General features: G+C 36.1%; 2 protein-coding genes across 5 annotated transcripts in view; one reads left to right on the forward strand and one right to left on the reverse strand.

Moving 5' to 3' along the window:
* Positions 1-25263, forward strand: part of LOC142226103 (uncharacterized) — a 73634-nt gene that overhangs the window by 473 nt on the left and 47898 nt on the right. The window contains exon 1 of one of the 4 annotated variants that reach the window (XM_075295980.1): positions 131-176. The exons of 2 other annotated variants lie outside the window; for them this stretch is intronic. In XM_075295980.1, coding sequence (XP_075152095.1) covers positions 146-176 — 31 coding nt within the window. In that variant the 5' untranslated portion in view covers positions 131-145. Of the gene's footprint in view, positions 1-130; positions 177-2362; positions 2494-25263 lie in introns of those variants that run through there. One more of the 4 variants, XM_075295979.1, reaches the window with a different exon arrangement.
* Positions 8-13597, reverse strand: LOC142226102 (uncharacterized). The gene is made up of 3 exons (XM_075295977.1): positions 13474-13597; positions 9959-10090; positions 8-1573 (listed from the first exon to the last, which is right to left on the reverse strand). Exons 1-3 carry the CDS (start codon positions 13535-13537, stop codon positions 246-248), a joined length of 1524 nt encoding a protein of 507 aa, XP_075152092.1. The 5' UTR covers positions 13538-13597; the 3' UTR covers positions 8-245.

Raw genomic sequence — 25263 nt, forward strand, 5'->3', positions numbered from 1 at the left:
GTACATATAATATTGTGAAATATTGTTTTATTTTTTATAAATATAATGTGTTCTAATCAAAACATGTAATAATGATAAACATTATTACATTATAAACAAGAAATATTTTATAAAATAGGGGTCAAATTTACCCCTCGTCACAAGTATGCAAAAAATTTTCACCTCACCAGTTAAAGGTGTGAATCACGATCTAAGTACCCTCTATTAAACTGAAGAATTTTATTTAGATATCTGAATATTCAAAACTATTTCTGACTTTGCTTGTGCTGATTGCAACCATCTGTGGAGCATAATTGACAACTGGATTCTGATTGCAGCATACATTTGTAGAACTCGGTGGCGTTAGAGGCACATCCTCGGACTTCATGGCCCAATGCGAAATTGAAATATTCGAAGCACTCCTGCTTGTCAATATCATTTGGTTCCAACTCACTTTGGGGACATGGCATTGGATCTTGAGCTAACGCGTTTCTGCAATCGTCTTCTTCAAATCCGCACTGGTAGCAGCGCAAACGAGCCTTAGCATAACTATCACGATTACAGAAACTCCCTTGACATAGTTGACAATCAACAATGGAACTGAGGGTGCAATTGAAATTGTCACTTTCACAACCCCTTTTAGTGTACCCGTTCTCAAATTTGGCAACCAAACAATTTGCACCTGGTGTTTGACATTCTTCAATCTGCAAGAAACCTGGTTGTTCCCATGTGTCACAGTACTTATCAATTTCAGTGGAGCATTTATAACAGCGGGTGAAAGGTATGACGTTACAGTCGTTACCGGAATCGCATATGTATATACGATTTACATCATTTCTAATGGGTGGCCGATTACACCCTCGTTCCACATGCCAGTTAGCAAATTCCTGGGCATAGCAAGATGATGCTTCGGCTGATCCACAAGTAGACTTACTCACATCGGATGGAAGAAAACGACAATTATCATTCCCCAGTTCTGAACTGCATTCCACACATTGCTGTTGATGCATGTTCCCAGAATTACAAAAGTCTTTATTCTTACAAGTAACTACACGGTCCATGTTTTCCGCGATTTCGTTGCTCATATGCCTATCGGAACATCCACGAACTACATGGTCAATATTTCTATATATAAAACATGTGTTTGGTCCATTGAGCGACATGTCCATTTCACAAGTTTCAAACTGAGTGATATTTGATGGCGTCATTAGGTCTCTTTTGCATCCGAGACTCAATTCAGAATCGCAATATGCACATTTGAGTTTACCTATAGCGGATTCATTATTGCATCCATTATAATCGCAATAGATGGATGATTTTGCTATTGTATGATTCGTGTCGGAAGTACATCCTCGATAAACTTCGTTCGGCGAACGAATGTCCAAATAGCATTCATCTTCTTCGTGATGATTTCGACAGGGATGAGGTTTTCCTTGAGGAACCGAAGCACATTCTTGATCGCTGCACTGATAACACTTCAATCTTCCTGGTGGATATACCCCACCATTGCAAAGATTCGTATTGCATTTAGAGCTGTATGTTGCTCCAATTGTGGGAGTGGTACTGGCACATCCGCGATATGTAATCGAGTCAACTGAAAGAAATACAATATAAATTTTTGAAATGGTTTGCTATGAAAATTGAAAGAACTACTGTCACATCAACAAATACAACACTGTTGTTCTCTAAACATGAAATAACATTTCCGTTCTTTCCCTGCCAACATTTTTGGAATTTGGGGGCGCTTCAGAGAATCCCCACTACGTCGAAAACAGTCATATACGATATCCAAAACTCCTCGGAAAAGCGCCGTCACTATTGAGAAGCTGTACCACGCCAAGTTACTACAAAAAAGTATCGCATGAGTGCAATTATTAGGAGCCCTTCTGGATACATTTAGAAGGACGCCAATAAGAGCCCCTTCAAACAATCAGACAAAGTGCATTTTAAGATAGTTGTAAAAGAATCATTGTGGTCAAGTAAAACACGATTGTTTAAATGTTTATTAATTTTATGAAACATTTATAAATTCTCATAAATATAACATTTATACGGCTATCACATCACATTTAACACATTTTTATGCATTAATAAGAGATTGATGTTGAGTTACAAGTTGTAAGTTAAATGTTGTAGCGTCTATCAGCCATTACTTTTATTCCCAATGGAGGCAGCGTGTCTGGAAAAATATTTGAAAAACTATCACTTTATTCCATTTGGAAAGTCAAAAATTGTTCACCAATTTACTTTTCACAATTTTAAGCGTAATAACTATGTTTTCCGCACTTTATTTTCGTTTTCATTGAAATAAATTATAATAAGCCAGTTGCGCTTGGTGTTTCACAAAATATAAAATGGCTCTTGTAACAATAGTGATGGCAAAATACTATCACAGTTGGCGATTGTTGCAGTGTCACTTACGAGTCTGTGGTAGCGATGAGGATGAAATGGAACAATGAAATGCTGGCAGGGTTATGCCGGAAGTACTTGCAGTTTTGTATGAGGGCCATGTAGGTGAGTAATATTTTATTCATACTTGTAGAGTTCAATAATAACTTGCTTATGAAAACACTTTGTTTGAAATATAATTTTGTAGTCAACCTATCTATGCTTTCATTATTCAAAATGACACATTAAAGATTTTCATGTCAGTTGTTTTCGAATTACTTTAAAATAAAGAAGAGATTTTTAACCTTTTTATATAAACCATCAATTTTTACATTTGGCGACGAGATAAGGAAAGAACACCGCCACAATGGACGTGAACGTGCTTTCGCAAATGTTTTCCCACATGCAGGAAGCTAATCAACAATTTGTTACACAAATTTTAGCGCAAAACAAAGCAATTTTAGAAGGAGTAATAACTAAAAACAGCAATACACCGGCAATAACCATGTTTGGGAAATTCAATCCGCAATTGGATAGGTGGACAAATTACAGTTTTCAACTAGAACATCACTTCAAAGCAAACTCAATATCGGATGAAGCTACAAAACGCTCATGTCTCCTCAGTTGGGTTGGTAGCGATATTTTAGAATTGTTACAGAAAATATTTGGTGGTAAAGTCGACGACAAATCTTATAATGAGATTTTATCTTCATTGGACAACCATTTTGTGAAGAAGCAGCATATTTTAGCTGCCAGATTCAAATTCTATAATCAAACGAGGATGAAACCAAATCAAACTTATATCGAGTGGGTATCAGAGTTGAGAGGAATTGCAAGTGAATGCCAATTTGTGTGTGGGAATGGACAGTGCAAAGAGTCATATGTGGATAGTCAAATAAGGGATATGATTGTCCTGTACACGCCCCATGAAAGAATTCGAAGCACATGCCTACAAAAGTCAAATCCGACGTTGGATGAAGTTTTAGAAATATGTTCGATATACGAAGCTACCAAAAATGCATGCAGTGATATTGAAAACTCTGCCACAGGAGTAAATGATTTCCAATCAATTCATCGTTTGTCATATCAACAAAATCGAGCTGAAAAAAAATATTCAGTAGACATGTCTCAATCATGTCCTGGGTGTGGCAAGGACCATCAGAGAAATAATTGCTATCATTTCAAAAATAAAACTAAATGCCATATTTGTTCAAAATTGGGCCATATTTCAAAAGTATGTAAATCACAATCATCTAGGCTGCAGAAAAATGCTATAAATAGACAACAAAATGTACGTCAAATAATGGATAATCCCACTGATGAACCTATGAGTAATACCGAGAGCATTGAGGAACTTTGCATAAGTAATATCGAAGAGTGTGACCCGACAGATATTCACCATATAGATAATCCGTCTGGGAAGATAATGATCGAACTTAAGGTAAACAAAGAATTTTGCATTTTTCAGATTGATACCGGTGCTTCTTGTTCCTAACTTGATTGGGTTGGAAGTGTACAGACGACTTCACTCACCCCAATGCACTTCCAGTAAAAGCATATTGAAAGCATACGGGGGAAATCCATTACCACTTAGGGGTAAGATAAGTGTTGAGGTCGAGATAGGTTCTGAGCGTAAAACGTTAGAGCTGTATGTTGTGAACATCGAAAACCCTACTAGTATTTTTGGATACGATTGGTTTAAAAGTTTCAATTTTGAAATCAAATCTCCTTGTAAAATAATTACCACTGAAAATTGCATGCAAGTTTCAAATGGACAACATGAAGAGCTAGAGTCAAAGATTACTGAAATAAGGAATGAATTCGACAAACTTTTTGCGCCAGGTTTAGGCCACTGTACATCAATTAAAGCAAAAATTAATTTAAAATCGAACGCAGTTCCAAAGTTCTTGAAGCCCTATAACGTACCATTTGCTTTGAACGAAAAGTTCCGCAGTGAAATTGAGAGACTTATATCCATCGATGTTATTGAACCAGTAAATTCTAGTGAATGGGCATCACCAGTAGTACTCGTAAGAAAACCAGATGATTCCATTCGCATCTGCGCAGATTTTAAAACTACGTTGAATCCACAAATTGAAATTGAACGTTTTCCTATTCCTCGAATTGAGGATTTATTTCACAAACTGCAAGGGGGACAATATTTCTCCAAAATAGACCTCAGTGACGCATATTTACAGGTCGAATTGTCAGATTCATCAAAAAAGTTTATGGTTATAAATACCCCTTTCGGATTGTTTAGGTATAAACGGATGCCTTTTGGAATAGCTAGTGCACCTGCTATATTTCAAAGACTGATGGAAGATATTGTTTCTGGTGTAAATAGCTGTGCAGTGTATTTAGATGACATTATCGTAACGGGTCGTACAAATGAAGAACATAGAACAAACTTAAAACATCTTTTACAAAAACTGGAATATCATGGATTCAAATGTAAAGCACATAAATGCGAATTTGCAAAATCGTCTGTAGAATATGTAGGACATATCATTGACAGTGATGGTATAAAACCATCTGAAAAGCGTTTGGAAGCAATAACAAAAATGCCGAGACCAGGTGATATTAGGGAGCTCGAAGCTTTTATTGGCAAAATAAACTACTATAATAAGTTCATACCAAATTTTTCCAAAACAGCTGCACCATTGAATCATCTACGTAAATCAAATGTGAAATTTCATTGGGGAAAAACGCAGGAATTAGCTTTTAAAACACTAAAACAAGACATTTTAAAAATAGCCAAACTAGTGCATTACGACGATAAATTTCCCATAATTCTGGCTACAGATGCCTCCAGTCATGGAATTGGAGCAGTGTTGTCACACAAATATCCTGATGGCTCTGAAAAGCCCATATGCTTTGCCTCAAAGACTCTAAATTCGGCGCAAGTAAACTATTCACAGGTGGAAAAAGAAGCTCTTGCCATAATATTTGGAGTGCAAAAATTTCATCAATATATCTATGGCAGACATTTCGAGTTAGTTACTGACCACCAAGCACTTACAACGCTTTTTCATCCTTTTAAAAAACTGCCTACAATGACATTACATCGTCTGCAACGTTGGGCTATAACATTACAAGCATATGATTACTCTATAAAATATAAATCAACTTCTCATCATGCCAATGCCGATGCCTTATCAAGACTACCAATAGGAGCAGATAATGAGTTTGATACTTATGAATCCGAAACATCATGTATTGAAAACGTGTATAATGCCGTTTTGGAAGAAAGTCCCATTGATGCCTTTATAGTAGCCACACATACAAAGGATGATGAAACTTTAGCTATTGTGGCAGATTATGTTTTAAAAGGCTGGCCTTCTAAAAATGAGTGTAGCGGGGTATTACAACCCTATTTCGCAAGAAAAAATTCTATTTCATTAAAACATGGTGTGTTACTTCTACATAATGAGCATTCTCGGGTGATAATACCAAGTAAAATAAGATCTCAAGTTTTAAGCACATTACATGAGGGACATTGGGGTGCTAGTAGAATGAAACAGCTTGCTCGAAGATATATATGGTTTCCAAAAATTGATGAAGATATTGAGAATTTGGTAAAAACGTGTAAGATTTGTCAAGAAAATGGAGTAAATCCTCAGCAAGAGTTTTCCAATTGGCCAGAAGCTAAGCATCCTTGGGAAAGAATTCATGTAGATTTTGCAGGTCCCTTTTTGGGGAAAATGTGGCTCATAGTAGTGGATTCATATTCAAAATTTCCATTTGTTCGACCAGTATCAACCTTAACTGCTCTATCAACTATAACAGCATTACAAAATATATTCTGCATTGAAGGTCTTCCACAGACGATAGTAAGTGATAATGGAACTCAATTCACTTCTGCTGAATTTAAGCGTTTTTGTCAAATAAATGCAATAGAACACTTAACGACGGCTCCTTTCCACCCTGCATCCAATGGGTTGGCAGAAAGATTTGTTCGCACATTCAAATCAAATTTTAATAAAATATGCCAGGAACATCCCAATCAAGAACAAGCTCTGTATAAATATTTGACCACCTATAGAGCTACACCAAATCCACTCAGTGGAAAGTCCCCCAGCGAACTGTTGCATGGTCGTCAACCGCGTACTATTCTAACAGCAATGTTTCCAGTCAAACACAAGTCTCAAAATTGTATATCGAAATTTTGCATTGGGCAAAATGTATACATCAGAAATTATTCTGGTAAGAAAGGTTGGATATCGGGAGAAATAAAAAAGCTCGTAGGAAATTACATGTACCTAGTAAATACGATGAATGGTGTCATGAAAAGACACCAAAATCAAATAAAACTTAGGCTTGAATCAAGAGATGGGGTACAAAACTCAAGCCAGTCTGTATCCAATTCAAACAAAAACGATGAGATTGATATATTATTTCCAGTTGAAAATCTAAACCCTAGTAATTTTCGGGAAGTACAAAATGGACAGGCTGCAGAAGAACAAGGTGTAGGGAATCCTACGACGTCCAGATTGTCTTTTAATTCACAAGGATTACATTCTTGCGTACAAAATGCAACTATTAACCCAACTCATAATAACGTTACTACAGCACCACAAGTATTACTTGAACGTCAAGCAGAATACAGAAATTTCCGAAATGAGAAAAGAAAGCAAGAGTTCACTCCAAGGCGCTCAGAAAGAATTATGAAGAAAATTCGTAGGGAACAAAATTGAAGTGGGAGAATGTAGAGTTCAATAATAACTTGCTTATGAAAACACTTTGTTTGAAATATAATTTTGTAGTCAACCTATCTATGCTTTCATTATTCAAAATGACACATTAAAGATTTTCATGTCAGTTGTTTTCGAATTACTTTAAAATAAAGAAGAGATTTTTAACCTTTTTATATAAACCATCAATTTTTACAATACTCACGACGGATTTTTAATGACACACGATTTTTTAGTAAGACTAACGCATAGTCACGTAATGAAAATTCGTTCCCACGTACGAACAACTTTTAAAGATACACACTAACGCGTGGAAAATATTTCTCACGAATACTCGCCATCAGAAGCCACTAATGCGCTTTACAGACTATCAGTTATTCCGGACTGAATGTCGGTGTTTGTAAAGAATCTTACAGTGTGTCGAATCGATACGACTTGTCGACGATGACTAAATAATCGGTAAATGTGTTATCGATCCCATAAACATGCAGCAATATCGATTATGCCTTCGGAGTTAACTTATAATGTGTCCAATATATGGAATATGTTCGACACGAGCACTGTCGTCCGGAATAACTGATAGTTTGCAAGGTGCATAACGCATCGAAATGACGTAACTCACGATAATAATATTACAGTCGTTGTTAAATATATGTTCAATACTACTCTCATTTAAAAAAAGCAATAATAGCAAACACCAACAATAAGCGCAATTTTTGCTAATGCGCTTTACAGACTATCAGTTATTCCGGACGGAATGTCGGTGTTTGTAAAGAATCTTACAGTGTGTCGGATCGATACGACTTGTCGGCGATGACTAAAGGTTGAATTACACACCATGCGTCAATCCGTGCGTTGATGGAAGGGTTGATTTTTTTCTGTTTGCGGCAGACTATTCGAGCTTTTGATTCCAAAGAGAAATTTCAACTCTTCAATCATCGGACGCATTGAACGCATGATATGTAATTATACCTTAAATAATCGGTAAATATGTTATCGATCCCATAAACATGCAGCAGTATCGATTATGCCTTCGGACTTAACTTATATGTACACAATATATGGGATATGTTCGACACGAGCACTGTCGTTCGGAATAACTGATGAAGGGTGATACGGTCAAAATTTGGTCAAGGAAAACGCGTGTAAATCGGTGAAATCGTTTATTTAAAAAATCAAATTAAATTTCTTTTTCAAGTTCAATTAGTATAAAATTCAGGAAAAATATTCATTAAGGCTTTCGCTTTTCCAAATCCGAATTGCCGGGCCTCACGCTTGACACCTGCCATCAGATTTTGTACAGCCACCTTGTCCACCTTCCTCGCCGCAGAAAGCCAGTTTGCCTTGAACTGCTGCTCGTCCTTAGCAGTTTTTTGGTCTTCTTTAGGTTCCGCTTGACAATAGCCCAGTATTTCTCAATTGGACGGAGCTCTGGCGTGTTGGGAGGGTTCTTGTCCTTGGAACCACCTGCACGTTGTTGGCGGCGTACCACTCCATGGCCTTTTTACCGTAATGGCAAGATGACAAATCCGGCCAAAACAGTACGGAACAACCGTGTTTCTTCAGGAAAGGCAGCAGATGTTTATTCAAACACTCTTTCACGTAAATTTCTTGGTTGACAGTCCCGGAAGCTATGAAAATGCTGCTTTTCAAGCCACAGGTACAGATGGCTTGCCAAACCAGATATTTCTTTGCGAACTTTGACAGTTTCATGTGCTTGAAAATATCTGCTACCTTTCCCCTTCCTTTTGCCGTATAAAACTCCCGTCCCGGAAGCTGCTTGTAGTCGGCTTTGACGTAGGTTTAGTCGTCCATTACCACGCAGTCAAAATTCGTCAGCATCGTCGTGTACAGCCTCCGGGATCGCGCTTTGGCTGTCGTATTTTGTTTATCATCGCGATTTGGAGTCACTACCTTCTTGTAAGTCGATAGTCCGGCTCGTTTTTTGGGTCGATGCACGGTTGTAGACGATACACCCAGCTTATTTGCGGCATCTCGGAGAGAGAGGTTAGGGTTTCGCTTGAAACTACCGGCAACTCTCTTTGTCGTCTCAGCGGCTTCCGGTTTTCGATTTCCCCCCGATCCAGACTTCCTGGCTGTCGACAAACGTTCCCCAAACACTTTAATTACATTTGTAACGGTTGACTTGGTAACTTTTAGCGGTTTTGCCAGCTTTGCGTGCGAGTAGCTCGGATTTTCGCGATGCGCGATCAAAATTTTGATACGCTGCTCTTCTTGCTTGGACGGCATTTTGACAACTGAAGAGTGAATTCCAAAATCAAAACAGGAGCAACATTCTACACACACACACACACCTTCAGAATGAGGGGTGTTCAGTAAACGGCCATAAGATTTTTAAACACTAAATTTCTATGTGGCCGTGCACAATAACTGTGGTCTGGGTGAAAGTGTGACTAGCAGAAATACTTGTCCTAGATCCCTAAATCTCTTGTGCCAGAGTCCAAAGAAATTACATATCTCATTAAGTGTACTATGTAATTTGTTATTGAATCAGAAATGTACTCGAACATCTTCCAGTATAATCATGAACTAATTTTCAGGAGTGATGTTTGTTTGTTATTCTCGCAGAGAAAAACGTTTGTTGTTTCAAATGAGGGATGTTTGTTGAAACAACTTTTACTGATTTTCCTTTTTCAGTAGACAAAAAGTGCTATTTTAGCAAACTCTTTTGCTGTGATAAATTACAAAGTTTTTTGAGTGTAGAATTTTCTGCATAATTTACCTGATGAAACTGATTGAAATCAACACATGAGTGTGATTATGTTCTTAAGTGTATTTTTGCTCAGGCAAACCAACAAAAATATTATTTTTGTGACTCATGTTTTCTCAGTAATAAACATATCAAATATGCACTTGCTTCCATATAATTAATTACTTACCTATGGACTGTGTGCACTGCAATGACGATGACGGACAGTCCTCGTATGGTAAATTAGCATTATCTAATGTTGTTGCACATAATTCCATAGATATTGAATCACATTTGTAGCAAATTATGGCATTAGTAGGGTCTGGAAAAGAAATCCAAAAGTTAGTTGTGAACAAATGGTCTTGGTACTAAATGTTTGCGTTTATATTTGATACCAAGGAGATACTCGTATTAAAATCAAGGTATATTTAAAGATATTTAGTAAACAGATTTTAAGATATAACGCATGCAAATGTAGAATATACAATTCTCGACTAAGAGCTTTTTCACGAATGTTAAATTTTTTAGTAATTTACAAATTTGAAATACTGGTGTGTTATGGTTACGAAATAGGCTACATTCCATTAAACAAATGTTCATGTAGAAATGAAGTTTCGATGGTAGACAAATTCGAACTTTCGACAAATTTATAATCGAACTTCATCTCCTACAAAAAACAAAATTTAATTTAAGTACACTTATGGAGTCGGCATAATTAAAGATTGACCTCCTTATCTTCAAGATCACAATAGTTTTGTCTTTTTTTAAATAGTAAAAACAACGTTTCTTTGCGAATAGTTTTGATAAATATCGTTTTTATATTCAGAAGATCAATTTGATCGCAGTGAAATTTCATCGTGGATGCACCCAGAGAAGGAATATGATCACCTCAAACATGTTTCAATAGCAAAATTTTATTTGCGGACTGTGAGCATGGAACATTTTTGTCGCAAAATGTTATTTTCTCGGCAAACATATACACGGGTGCCGAAATCAGATACATAATTTTCGAGAAAATAACATTTGAGGTGATCATATTCCTTCTCTGGGTGTGTTTGCGATTTTCACAGGGTTGAAATTCTATTCAGTGTTGCCAACTCCCCAAGGCCAAAAAGCACCAAAAATATATTATAAATTCTAACATACCACCTTCCACCACAAAATCGAAAATTAAATGCTGTACTAAAAAAAAAAAAAAAAAAAAAAACAAGTACATACGGCCGCAAGTTCGGCCAGGCCGAATCTTATGTACCCACCACCATGGATTGCGTAGAAACTTCTACGAAAGACTGTGATTTAGTCCATACATGGTATATATTAGACAAAAAAGTTATGTATAGTTAAGTCTACAAATAATTACGAATCGATATGGACTTTTTGTACGTAGAGAGCCAGAATTGAAATATGGGGGTCGCTTATATGGGGGCTATATACAATTATGAACTTGATATGGACCAATTTTTGTGTGATTGGGGATCGATTTATCTGAGGGCCATATATAACTACAGACCGATATGGACCTAGTTAGGCATGGTTGTTAACGACCATATACTAGCACAATGTACCAAATTTCAACTCACTCGGATGAAATTTGCTCCTCCAAGAGGTTCCAAAACCAAATCTCGGGATCGGTTTATATGGGGCTATGTACGATTATGGACTGATATGGACCACTTTTGGCATGGTTTTTAAATATCATATACTACCACCACGTACCAAATTTCAAGCAGATCGGATGAATTTTGCTTCTCCAAAAGGCACCGGAGGTCAAATCTGGGGATCGGTTTATATGGGAGCTATATATAATTACGGACTGATAGGAACCAATTCCTGCATGGTTGTTGGATACCATATACTAACATCACGTACCAAATTTCAACGAATGGCAAGAATTTTGCTCTTCCAAGGGGCTCTGGAGGTCAAATCTGGGGATCGGTTTATATGGGGCCTATATATAATTATGGACCGATATCGACCAATTTTTGCATGGTTGCTAAAGACCATATACTAACATCACGTACAAAATTTCAGCCGGATCGGATGAAATTTGCTTCTCTTAGCGGCCTCGCAAGCCAAATCGGGGGATCGGTTTATATAGGGGCTATATATAATTATGGACCGATGTCGACCAATTTTTGCATGGTTGTTAGAGACCATATACTAACACCATGTAGCAAATTTCAGCCGGATCGGATGAAATTTGCTTCTCTTAGAGGCCTCGCAAGCCAAATCGGGAGATCGGTTTATATGGGGGCTATATATAATTATGGACCGATGTGGACCAATTTTTGCATGGTTGTTAGAGACCATATACTAACACCATGTACCAAATTTCAGCCGGATCGGATGAAATTTGCTTCTCTTAGAGGCCTCTCAAGCCAAATCGGGGGATCGGTTTATATGGGGGCTATATATAATTATGGACCGATGTGGACCACTTTTTGCATGGTTGTTAGAGACCATATACTAACACCATGTACCAAATTTCAGCCAGATCGGATGAAATTTGCTTCTCTTAGGGGCCTCGCAAGCCAAATCGGGGGATCGGTTTATATGGGGGCTATATATAATTATGGACTGATGTGGACCAATTTTTGCATGGTTGTTAGAGACCATATACTAACACCATGTACCAAATTTCAGCCGGATCGGATGAAATTTGCTTCTCTTAGAGGCCTCGCAAGCCAAATTTTGGGGTCCGTTTATATGGGGGCTATACGTAAAAGTGGACCGATATGGCCCATTTGCAATACCATCCGACCTACATCAATAACAACTACTTGTGCCAAGTTTCAAGCCGATAGCTTGTTTCGTTCGGAAGTTAGCGTGATTTCAACAGACGGACGGACGGACGGACGGACATGCTCAGATCGACTCAGAATTTCACCACGACCCAGAATATATATACTTTATGGGGTCTTAGAGCAATATTTCGATGTGTTACAAACGGAATGACAAAGTTAATATACCCCCCATCCTATGGTGGTGGGTATAAAAAAACTTCCGCAGATGTACCTATTATAGAACTCTTGTGAATTGAATTTTAAGAAGTTAAGGGTGGTATTAACATCGAGTTTAGCTGCTAAAATAGTCATTTTTTTGACAATTACAATTTCTTTAATAATTCATTTTAAGGAATACAAACTTTGTGAACATTTGCTTTTGGCTATTCCCCATCAAGTTATAATAAAATTTGCAGCAAATATGCATAATTTTATGCCTTTTTTACTGATATAGTTTTCACTTTAGCGGCAAAACTCGAACTTAGTACTCACCATTATGAACCGCTATTCAAGTATACACTTTGATCAGTTTTAATGCTTTCGTCCAATTCATTTTGATCAGTGATGTTTTTCACCTTTCAAAATATTAATATATGGAAGGAGTCTATATTAATATATGGAAGGAGTCTTATTTCAGTTGTGCGTGCTTTTGTGAATTTAATACAAACGTTTTTAATGACATCTTTACCAAATCAAAATTTTTGTATCAAATAAACTTAATACTGTTCAAAATAAAAAAAGCACCAAAAGCACTAAATGAAAATGCCAGAAAGCACCAAGTTGGTGCTTTTTTTGAAAAGGCACCAAAAAGGCAATTTGGTGCTTTTTAGAAATCAAAAAGCACTAAATTTGGTGCTAAAAGCACCAAATTGGCAACACTGATTCTATTAATATTTTTAGAACATTACAAACTCATGCGAACATTTTGTTAGAATTGCAGCTAATAGCACCACCAAAATTGAATGCATGGAATAGTATATTTTCATATTTCCAATAAATGGCTTTAAGTGACCGATCACAATGTATTTCGAAAAGTAACTGACAGCACATTATCAATTTTTAATGCAGTCTAAACAATACTGAATATCTGGAGTGATAATCAATGTGATTAGAATAATTGTTAGTCTTTCTTTTTGGAATACACAAAACATAAGGAAGATATCTTTGATGGGTAAAAATAATTCTCTATATTTCAGAACATTAAAAAATTGGTATTTACATACATTCAAAAAAAGTTTTCGTGGATCCAAAGATTTTGGTATTGATTCCAAGCTAAAGCTGGGGTTTCTTGAAAATAAAAAAATATTTAGAAAAAACTATTTAGAGCCACTAGGCCCTAAATATTTCAAATTAAAATACAGATCTCATTTATCGGATTTTCTTTCTCTTTTTGTGATATTAACTGGTATTAAGGCATTATCGCGCTAAAATATCCATAATGTTATTATGTTATTCTGCTTTTACAGATTTATTTTTGATTGAAACTCGAATTTAATACCCACCTTATATCAAAAAAGTATTCAAGTAAAAAATAAATGCCAGTTTAAAAATCCAAATTATAACGGATACTTTAAAATAAAAATGTTTTCTTAATTTCAAAAAGATTTTAAAACAATGATGCAAATTCTCAAAAAAAAAAAAACTCTTAGCCTCAATTTTTATCTTTGTCCCAAAGATTCAATATTGCACATAATTTAAAGAATATATCTCTAAATCAAATTTTTTTTTCTTTGTTTTAAAGGAAATTGGTCTTGCTTCGAAAATGCTCTACACACACGATCATCTGCTGGTCCAATTTGGTCCAGACGTTCCCACCAACTCTAGGGGCTCGGTCATTCCTACACCCAGAAAAAAGTGTCTTCGAAACTAAAGGAAAAAAAGTTTTGATCAATTTAGTTTAGCCATTTTATTTACATTCAGTTAAATTTTTGTGTGAAATAATAAAATTTACTTGTTGCAGTAAATTAATCCTAAACTGAAAGCAGTTAGGAATAGTTCATTAACTAGAATAAGGCATGGAATTTTACTAATATTGTTTTCTTCGCTGGGTATAAGAATTTACTACTGAACAAGAAAATTTTATTCACTGATAACAAAGCATTCGTAAAAATAAACAAAAACCGAACTAAAACCAAGTTTCCTCAAATTGGTTTATAAAAAAAGAAAACACCAGCAGAATAACAACTCCTTCATTCGACTTAATTTTGGAATCTTCCATTAACAGGTAATATTCAGTGACGCTAACATTTTGTGAAAAAATTGGTTTAGGATTTTTTTGTTTATATTTGTAGGTATTGAAATTGTAAAAGGTGGACAAAATTGCTAGACAGCAACTTATTCACACACCACAGCGATAGCGCGAGCTATCGCTGTGGTCGGAAAAAATGTACGGTCATAGTTCGGTCCTCAAAGTAATGCCAGATGTGCCTAACGTAGTGGATTACACCCTGGCAAAACCACTTTTCGACAAAAAGTTTGAAACTCTAATTCCCAACAGTGAGACGTGGTGTACACAGACCCCGGGGAATAAAAGATATATAGATTTCTATACTGATGGCTCCAAATTGAATGGACAAGTGGGGTTCGGAGTATATTCTAAAGATCTGGAAATTCGAATAGCGAAAAGATTACCTAATCACTGTAGTGTTTTTCAGGCTGAAATATTGGCAATAAGAGAGGTGGTGAATTGGCTGAGAAGTAATGTTCCAACAAATATTGGCATTAATATATACTCAGACAGTCAACCTGCAATAAAATCCTTGGACTCTGTGTTCCTTAACTCAAAAACGGCCATAGACTGCCGCAAATCTCTCAACGAGATGGTTGAGCAGTACAATATTCACCTAATATGGGTGCCTGGTCATAGGAACATACCGGGGAACTGTGAAGCAGATGTGTTAGCAAGGCTAGGAACTACCTTACATATTCCAGGGGAACTAGAATCTGTTGGTATGCCTCTGGCCACCTGCAAGCTCTTACTGCGTGAGAAGGCTGTTAAAGGGTGATACGGTCAAAATTTGGTCAATATAAACTTGACGTATTTCTTTCAATTTTGCACTTAAAAAACCTGAACACCCCTCATTTTGAAGGTGTGTGTGTGTAGAATGTTGCTCCTAATTTGATTTTGGAATTCACTCTTCAGTTGTCAAAATGCCGTCCAAGCAAGAAGAGCAGCGTATCAAAATTTTGCTCGCGCATCGCGAAAATCCGAGCTACTCGCACGCAAAGCTGGCAAAATTGCTAAAAGTTGCCAAATCAACCGTTACAAATGTAATTAAAGTGTTTGGGGAACGTTTGTCGACAGCCAGGAAGTCTGGATCGGGAGGAAATCGAAAATCGGAAGCCGCTGAGACGACAAAGAGAGTTGCCGGTAGTTTCAAGCGAAACCCTAACCTCTCTCTCCTAGATGCCGCAAATAAGCTGGGTGTATCGTCTACAACCGTGCATCGAGCCAAAAAAACGAGCCGGACTATCGACTTACAAGAAGGTAGTGACTCCAAATCGCGATGATAAACAAAATACGACGGCCAAAGCGCGATCCCGGAGGCTGTACACGACGATGCTGACGAAGTTTGACTGCGTGGTAATGGACGACGAAACCTACGTCAAAGCCGACTACAAGCAGCTTCCGGGACAGGAGTTTTATACGGCGAAAGTAAGGGGAAAGGTAGCAGATATTTTCAAGCACATAAAACTGCCAAAGTTCGCAAAGAAATATCTGGTTTGGCAAGCCATCTGTACCTGTGGCATGAAAAGCAGCATTTTCATAGCTTCCGGGACTGTCAACCAAGAAATTTACGTGAAAGAGTGTTTGAATAAACGTCTGCTGCCTTTCCTGAAGAAACACGGCTGTTCCGTACTGTTTTGGCCGGATTTGGCATCTTGCCATTACGGTAAAAAGGCCATGGAGTGGTACGCCGCCAACAACGTGCAGGTGGTTCCAAGGACAAGAACCCTCCCAACACGCCAGAGTTCCGCCCAATTGAGAAATACTGGGCTATTGTCAAGCGGAACCTAAAGAAGACCAAAAAAACTCCTAAGGACGAGCAGCAGTTCAAGGCAAACTGGCTTTCTGCGGCGAAGAAGGTGGACAAGGAGGCTGTACAAAATCTGATGGCAGGTGTCAAGCGTGAGGCCCGGCAATTCGGATTTGGAAAATCGAAAGCCTAACTGAATATTTTTCCTGAATTTTATACTAATTGACCTTGAAAAAAAAATTTAATTTGATTTTTTAAATAAACGATTTCACCGATTTACACGCGTTTTCCCTTGACCAAATTTTGACCGTATCACCCTTTATGATGGCCAATATTCGATGGGAAAATTGCAAGGGTTGTAACGACACCAAGCAAATATGGCCCCATTTAAACTTAAACCGCACACTAGATATGCTAGTGTTCTCAAGGCGTCAGATAGCACTACTAATATCTGCTATAACGGGTCGCTGCCTGATAGGCGAATTTGCAAAAACTATAGGTGCGAAGTATAATGACTATTGTAAAGGGTGATTTGTTAAGAGCTTGATAACTTTTTAAAAAAAAAAAAACGCATAAAATTTGCAAAATCTCATCGGTTCTTTATTTGAAACGTTAGATTGGTCCATGACATTTACTTTTTGAAGATAATTTCATTTAAATGTTGACCGCGGCTGCGTCTTAGGTGGTCCATTCGGAAAGTCCAATTTTGGGCAACTTTTTCGAGCATTTCGGCCGGAATAGCCCGAATTTCTTCGGAAATGTTGTCTTCCAAAGCTGGAATAGTTGCTGGCTTATTTCTGTAGACTTTAGACTTGACGTAGCCCCACAAAAAATAGTCTAAAGGCGTCAAATCGCATGATCTTGGTGGCCAACTTACCGGTCCATTTCTTGAGATGAATTGTTCTCCGAAGTTTTCCCTCAAAATGGCCATAGAATCGCAAGCTGTGTGGCATGTAGCGCCATCTTGTTGAAACCACATGTCAACCAAGTTCAGTTCTTCCATTTTTGGCAACAAAAAGTTTGTTAGCATCGAACGATAGCGATCGCCATTCACCGTAACGTTGCGTCCAACAGCATCTTTGAAAAAATACGGTCCAATGATTCCACCAGCGTACAAACCACACCAAACAGTGCATTTTTCGGGATGCATGGGCAGTTCTTGAACGGCTTCTGGTTGCTCTTCACTCCAAATGCGGCAATTTTGCTTATTTACGTAGCCATTCAACCAGAAATGAGCCTCATCGCTGAACAAAATTTGTCGATAAAAAAGCGGATTTTCTGCCAACTTTTCTAGGGCCCATTCACTGAAAATTCGACGTTGTGGCAGATCGTAAGTCTATTCATGATGAAATGTCAAAGCATACTGAGCATCTTTCTCTTTGACACCATGTCTGAAATCCCACGTGATCTGTCAAATACTAATGCATGAAAATCCTAACCTCAAAAGAATCACCCTTTATAAGCTGTCATGACGTGGAGGAAAAGGAATCAATTAAACACCTCTTGTGTGAGTGTCCTGCTTTTTGTGTAAGCCGTAAGCGAATTTTAGGAGCATATAGCTTTAGATTACTGGCTGACCTGGAAAACGTTAACTTAAGCAGTTTGTTAATGTTTTTGGAGCAATCTGGTTGGTTCCACAAAAGTTAATAATAGAGAAGGTTCAGTGGTTAAGACTAGAAGTGCCCATATGTAATAGGTACTTTTAGTTAAATGTGGTATCACAATGGACTGAATAGTCTAAGTGAGCCTGAAATTTAATCGGGCTGCCACTTTAACCTAACCTAACCTAAAGGTACTAGAAGAAGAAAAAAAATGTGTTTTAATATTTCAAGGCCAGTCGATGCTGTTGATTCTAAATAAATATATTTAATATATTAATAAAACATGTATTTTATTGAAGAAAAATAGCTTAAATTGTATTTAAAAACAAAGGTAAGCAGTTCTAATTTTGAAGTAAAAGGTTTACCACAAATATGTAAGATTTGTCCAAATGAATGAAAAAAGTTCAACAAAATTATTCCATATATGAATTCAATTCAGTTAAATTTTTTCATTCTGTAGTATAGTGGTACATAAATATAGGAAAATGTTAACTAATATATGGAATGCATTCTACCTAATTTCTACGAAAATCATATCGTTCAAACAAATAAAAATGTCTTTGGCGCTATACGAAGTTCAACTTTCTTCACAATGAGTTCATTTTAATTTAAAGAAGGGGTCACTTTTTTCTGGGTGTACGCAATTTCTGAGTGTCATTGGCTCTCTCTCAGAAGTTCTCCAATCTTTCCTCTCTTACACTCAAAATAAGTTTACTTGGATCCAAAGATTTCGACCTTCCCTTAAAGATTTTGGTTGATTCCGGGCCAAAGACAAAGACATTTTTTAGCGACCCATGTGGCTTTAAATCTAGGATCAATAAAATAGAAATTAGGGCAGAGATTTCATTAATCGTATGTTCACTGAAAAAACAGTGAACCCACCAGGAAGATAACTTTCGGTAAATTTTAGAAAATGTTAAATATTTGTTGAAAATTTTAACTTAACAGTATTACAAACGCTGGTATCATGCCGATGTCATAAAAATAAGTAAATATTTTTCGACAAATTCAAGAACATTCTTTAGACATAATTAAGTTTTTTCACTTGTTAAAGAAAAATTTGTAGTTTGAAGGAAAAAATTGGTGTTCAAAATTGCAAGAATGTCTTTAGTGACATACAAAGTTCATGATGAACGCATCTGTAGTAAAATTTACAAATTTAAAGAAATAATGAACTATTATGTGAGAAATACGAATTTAGTAAATCTTTATGCTTAATTTGTGTATAATTTTTCCTGTTTTTTAGTTCATTTAACTAACGTACGCAAAAAATAATTAGAGTAAAGTAAACTTTCTCCAAGCTTAATAATACCAATAACTAAAATAAAGTTAAATTGGCTTTAGTGAAATAGAGAGATCACTTTTTTTTGAGTGTTCATTCTCTTTTCGCGGTATATAAATAAAGATATTCACGTATAAACAAATGACACTTTAAAAATCCAAATTATAACGAAGTAAAAAAAGTTTTCTTAATTCAAAAAAAAAAACTTTAAACCAAGTTTGCTAAATACTCAACATATGTCTTAGCCTATATTTGAATCGTTTTTATCTTAAATTTAAAGATTCAATATTTCAGTTAATTTAATGACGATTTCTTTAAATCAAAGACATACGACTTTCAACGAAGGGACGTAAATTTCCAAAATATGTGTTCTAAATTTAATAAAAAAATGAAACAAGGATTATAAACTTTATTTTAATTAAAATTGCATTATTCTAAAGAAATTTGTCCTTAATATTTTGTAAATTGCTCATCCTAAAATTTAGGTTGGGAGCCACCGTGGTGCAATGGTTAGCATGCCCGCCTTGCATACACAAGGTCGTGGGGTCGATTCCTGCTTCGACCGAACACCAAAAAGTTTTTCAGCGGTGGATTATCCCACCTCAGTAATGCTGGTGACATTTCTGAGGGTTTCAAAGCTTCTCTAAGTGGTTTCATTGCAATGTGGAACGCCGTTCGGACTCGGCTATAAAAAGGAGGTCCCTTGTCATTGAGCTTAACATGGAATCGGGCAGCAATCAGTGATAAGAGAGAAGTTCACCAATGTGGTATCACAATGGACTGAATAGCCTATGTGAGCCTGATACATCGGGCTGCCACCTAACCTAACCTAGGTTGTGTACTCTTTAATAGCACGTAAATATGGTTTTTCGGCGTAGGACTGGCGTCAGAATGCCATACCTGGGCACGCTTTTGATCTGTAGACCTGTAGAGATATAGGTCTCTAGTATCGTTTCCTCTGGTTACAGTGGTCTTCATTTCCTAGTTATGTCAAGAAACACTTTCGTTGTAGCAGTTGCAAAATTACTATCTTGTACATCCCTCCACCAGACTATCGACTCGTTTATTAGGATTGACTTAATTATGCTCTCATATCTCATATATCAGTTTCTCTTTTCATGAAAGCAAATTTCGTTTGACTAAGGTCAACTTGGCTTTAATAATTCTGAAAAATTCTTTAAAATTGATGAAATCGTCTTCTGTCTTTGTGGAGATGTTCTTCAATACTTTATTTCAAAGACGTTTTTACTTGAGCATAATTTTCGAGCTCAAATATCTCAAAGCAAGCAAAATGTTTGTTTATCCCGCGATAAATCGTTATAGTGATACTGGTAGCATGAAATACACTGAAAAAACAGTGAACCCACCAGGAAGAAAATTTTTGATTATTTTTAGAAAATTTTGATTTTTTTAGAAATTTTTAATTAAACAGTATTACAAGCGCTGGCATCACGCCGATATCACAAAAACAAGTAAATATTTTTCGACAAATTCAAGAAAATTTATTAGACATAAATAATTTTTTTCATTTTTTAAAGACAATTTTGTAGTTTGAAGGAAAAAATTGGTGTTCCAAATTGGAAGAATGTCTTTAGTGACATACGAAGTTCATGATGGACGCTTTTGTAGTAAAATTTACAAATTTGAAGAAATAATGAACTATTTTATGAGAAATACGAATTTAGTAAATCTATATTCTTAATTTGTGTATAATTTTTTTCCGCCTTTTAGTTCATTTAACTAAAGTATGCAAAAAATTATTAAAGAAAATGAAACTTTCTCCAAATATAATAAGTTCATGAACTAAAATATAGTTAAATTGGCTTTAGTGAAATAGTGAGTTCAGTTTTTTTAGTGTAGTTCAGCGAGTTAAGGTTCGCACTGGCGAAGGCCATTGAGCGGAAATTTGCCAACATTTTTGGATTGGTAATATTTCTTGTAAGGTATCATATGAGAATGAATCAAATCCGTCAAATGTGTTAGGTGCTATATAAAAAAGGTTAATGTTCCCATATACATATATTTATATCTGACCCGATCTGGACAACATTTGTTAGACTTCTACAAAATCTATAGACTTAAAATTTCAGTCGGCTAATGCACTGGGGCGAAAAAAAAAAATGTTAGTATAAAACAAGTAAGGAAAATCTAAAGTCGAACGGGGCCGACCATATTATACATCCAGAAAAAAGTGAGCAAGTGAAGAAAGTTGAACTTCGTATAACGATTTGATTTTCGTAGAAATTAGGTAGAATGCATTCCATATATTAGTTAACATTTTCCAATATTTATGTACCACTATACTACAGAATGAAAAAATTTAACTGAATTGAATTCATATATGGAATGATTTTATTGAACTTTTTTCATTCATTTGGACAAATCTTACATATTTGTGGTAAACCTTTTACTTCAAAATTAGAACGGCTTACCTTCGTTTTTAAATACAGTTTTATTTATTTATATAGGCAGTTTTTTCTTCAATAAAAGACATGTTTTATTAATATATTAAATATATTTATTAAGAATCAACAGCATCGACTTAGAAATATTAGTTTATTATTCCACTATTTCCAATTTCCATGTACTGTGACCAACTGTAAAACGTAATTCTTTTCTTCTTCTTGTTCTTTTCAGTTTTAATAAGATGCTGCATAACGATTTTGTCCTCCTTTTATAATTTCATTACCTACAAATATAAAAAAATCATAAACCAATTTTTTCACAAATGGTTAGCGTCACTGTATGAATGTTACCTGTTAATTGAAGATTCCAAAATGAAGACGAATGAAGGGGTTGTCGTTCTATTGGTGTTTTCTTACACGAACTTTGATAGACTTATTGTTTGTTATTTTTGTTCAATAATTTTGAAAATAACGAAAAATTTTTTCACTAATTTAAAATAACAAATATTTTATTTGTTATTTATTATATTATTTTACTATATTATTTTTTAACAATCTCTCTATATTCCATAACAATGCGACTCCAACGAAAAAAACAACACACGCGCAAACATATCGATAACATCGATTACAGGTAGATAAAATAAATATAGGAAAATTGCCTATATTCTAACAAGTGTGTTTCCTTAAGTTTTGAAAGGATTGGATACTTCTTAGAACGAATGAACTAAAATATTTTTCTATGCTAAGTGTTATTCGTATGTATGATAAGCTTTCTATAATAAAGGAAGTCAGAATGATCATTTTTAAGAAATTTTACTAAATTTGAGGAAACTTGGTTGTAGTTCGGTTTTTGTTTATTTTACGAATGCTTTGTTATCATTGAATGAAATTTTCTTGTTCAGTAGTAAATTCTTATACCCAGCGAAGAAAACAGTATGTTATTAGTAAAATTCCGTGCCTTATTTTAGTTAATGAACTATTCCTAACTGCTTTCAGTTTAGGATTTTTTACTGAAACAAGTACATTTTATTATTTCACAAAAAGATTTACCTTAATGGAAATAAAAAGGCTAAACATTTTTTCCTTTAGTTTCGAAGCACTTTTTTTCTGGGTGTACTTTCACCACTATATATACCAACATTTTTGATTTAACACCTTCATTTTAACACCTTCAAATTTGTTTATATTCTCTTATACAAATATTTTAATATGAACCGATTTGGACAAAATTTTGTAAACTTTCACAAAATATCTAGACTCAAAATTTAAATTGGTTAATGATCGGGACGGACCACAATGTTAGTAAAAAACAAGTAAGGAAAATCTAAAGTCGGGCGGAGCCGACTATATTATACCCTGTACTTCCTAGATCCACATTTTCGATACCATATCAAATTCGTCAAATGTGTTGGGTGCTTTATATAAAGGTTTTTGTTCCCATATATTGACATTTAAATCTGCCTTGATCTGAACAAAATTTGTTATACTTCTACAAAATCTATAGACTTACCCCCATATTCATTCAGTTAAAGTAAACTTCAAACCTACTATTACCATACAAATTCCTTTGATAATAAAGGGTGATACGGTCAAAATTTGGTCAATACAAACTTGACGTATTTCTTTCAATTTTGCATTTAAAAAACCTGAACACCCCTCATTTAGAAGGTGTGTGTGTAGAATGTTGCTCCTATTTTGATTTTGGAATTCACTCTTCAGTTGTCAAAATGCCGTCCAAGCAAGAAGAGCAGCGTATCAAAATTTTGCTCGCGCATCGCGAAAATCCGAGCTACTCGCACGCAAAGCTGGCAAAATCGCTAAAAGTTGCCAAATCAAATGTAATTAAAGTGTTTGGGGAACGTTTGTCGACAGCCAGGAAGTCTGGATCGGGGGAAATCGAAAACCGGAAGCCGCTGAGACGACAAAGAGAGTTGCCGGTAGTTTCAAGCGAAACCCTAACCTCTCTCTCCGAGATGCCGCAAATAAGCTGGGTGTATCGTCTACAACCGTGCATCGAGCCAAAAAAACGAGCCGGACTATCGACTTACAAGAAGGTAGTGACTCCAAATCGCGATGATAAACAAAATACGACGGCCAAAGCGCGATCCCGGAGGCTGTACACGACGATGCTGACGAAGTTTGACTGCGTGGTAATGGACGACGAAACCTACGTCAAAGCCGACTACAAGCAGCTTCCGGGACAGGAGTTTTTTACGGCAAAAGGAAGGGGAAAGGTAGCAGATATTTTCAAGCACATAAAGCTGTCAAAGTTCGCAAAGAAATATCTGGTTTGGCAAGCCATCTGTACCTGTGGCTTGAAAAGCAGCATTTTCATAGCTTCCGGGACTGTCAACCAAGAAATTTACGTGAAAGAGTGTTTGAATAAACGTCTGCTGACTTCCCTGAAGAAACACGGTTGTTCCGTACTGTTTTGGCCGGATTTGCATCTTGCCATTACGGTAAAAAGGCCATGGAGTGGTACGCCGCCAACAACGTGCAGGTGGTTCCCAAGGACAAGAACCCTCCCAACACGCCAGAGCTCCGCCCAATTGAGAAATACTGGGCTATTGTCAAGCGGAACCTAAAGAAGACCAAAAAAACTGCTAAGGACGAGCAGCAGTTCAAGGCAAACTTTCTGCGGCGAAGAAGGTGGGCAAGGTGGCTGTACAAAATCTGATGGCAGGTGTCAAACGTGAGGCCCGGCAATTCGGATTTGGAAAAGCGAAAGCCTAACTGAATATTTTTCCTGAATTTTACACTAATTGAACTTGAAAAAGAAATTTAATTTGATTTTTTAAATAAACGATTTCACCGATTTACACGCGTTTTCCCTTGACCAAATTTTGACCGTATCACCCTTTATCTCAGTAAATAATTATGAATGCGGAAATAAAAATTTCTGGATAATGTCCAATGTTAGTAAAGTCTAAAGTCGGGCGGGGCCGACTATATTATATCCTTCACCACTATGTACACCAAAAATGTTGATACCAGATCTCCCAGGGCAAAATTTCAAGTAAATGGTCTCCGGTTGTTATATGAATCCAAACCGGACGAAAGATATATGGAAGCTATATCTAAATCTGAACTGATTTCAACCAAATTTAGTAAGGATTTGTAGAATATCAATTTGACTCTCTGTGCAAAATTTTACGTGAATCGGTGTTAAAATTTGGCTTCTACGGTCATATGAGTCTTAATCGGTCGAAAGATATATATGGGAGCTATATCTAATTCTGGTAAAATGTAAATTCTACTCTCTGTGCAAAATTTCACGTAAATCGGTTCCACAGAGTGGAGCAGAGTATAAATATGAGAAACATTTAAATATTAAGCAATTTTTAGGCAACTTCGTAAAAGTGTAGTTATGGTTTATTGGTCGATAAATATGTATTAAAAGTATAGGAAAATTTGAGCCATTCTTATAAGTTTTTAACTTAGCAG

This window comes from Haematobia irritans, chromosome 2, assembly GCF_050003625.1.
Source record: "Haematobia irritans isolate KBUSLIRL chromosome 2, ASM5000362v1, whole genome shotgun sequence".
NCBI classification, from domain to species: Eukaryota; Metazoa; Arthropoda; class Insecta; order Diptera; family Muscidae; genus Haematobia; species Haematobia irritans.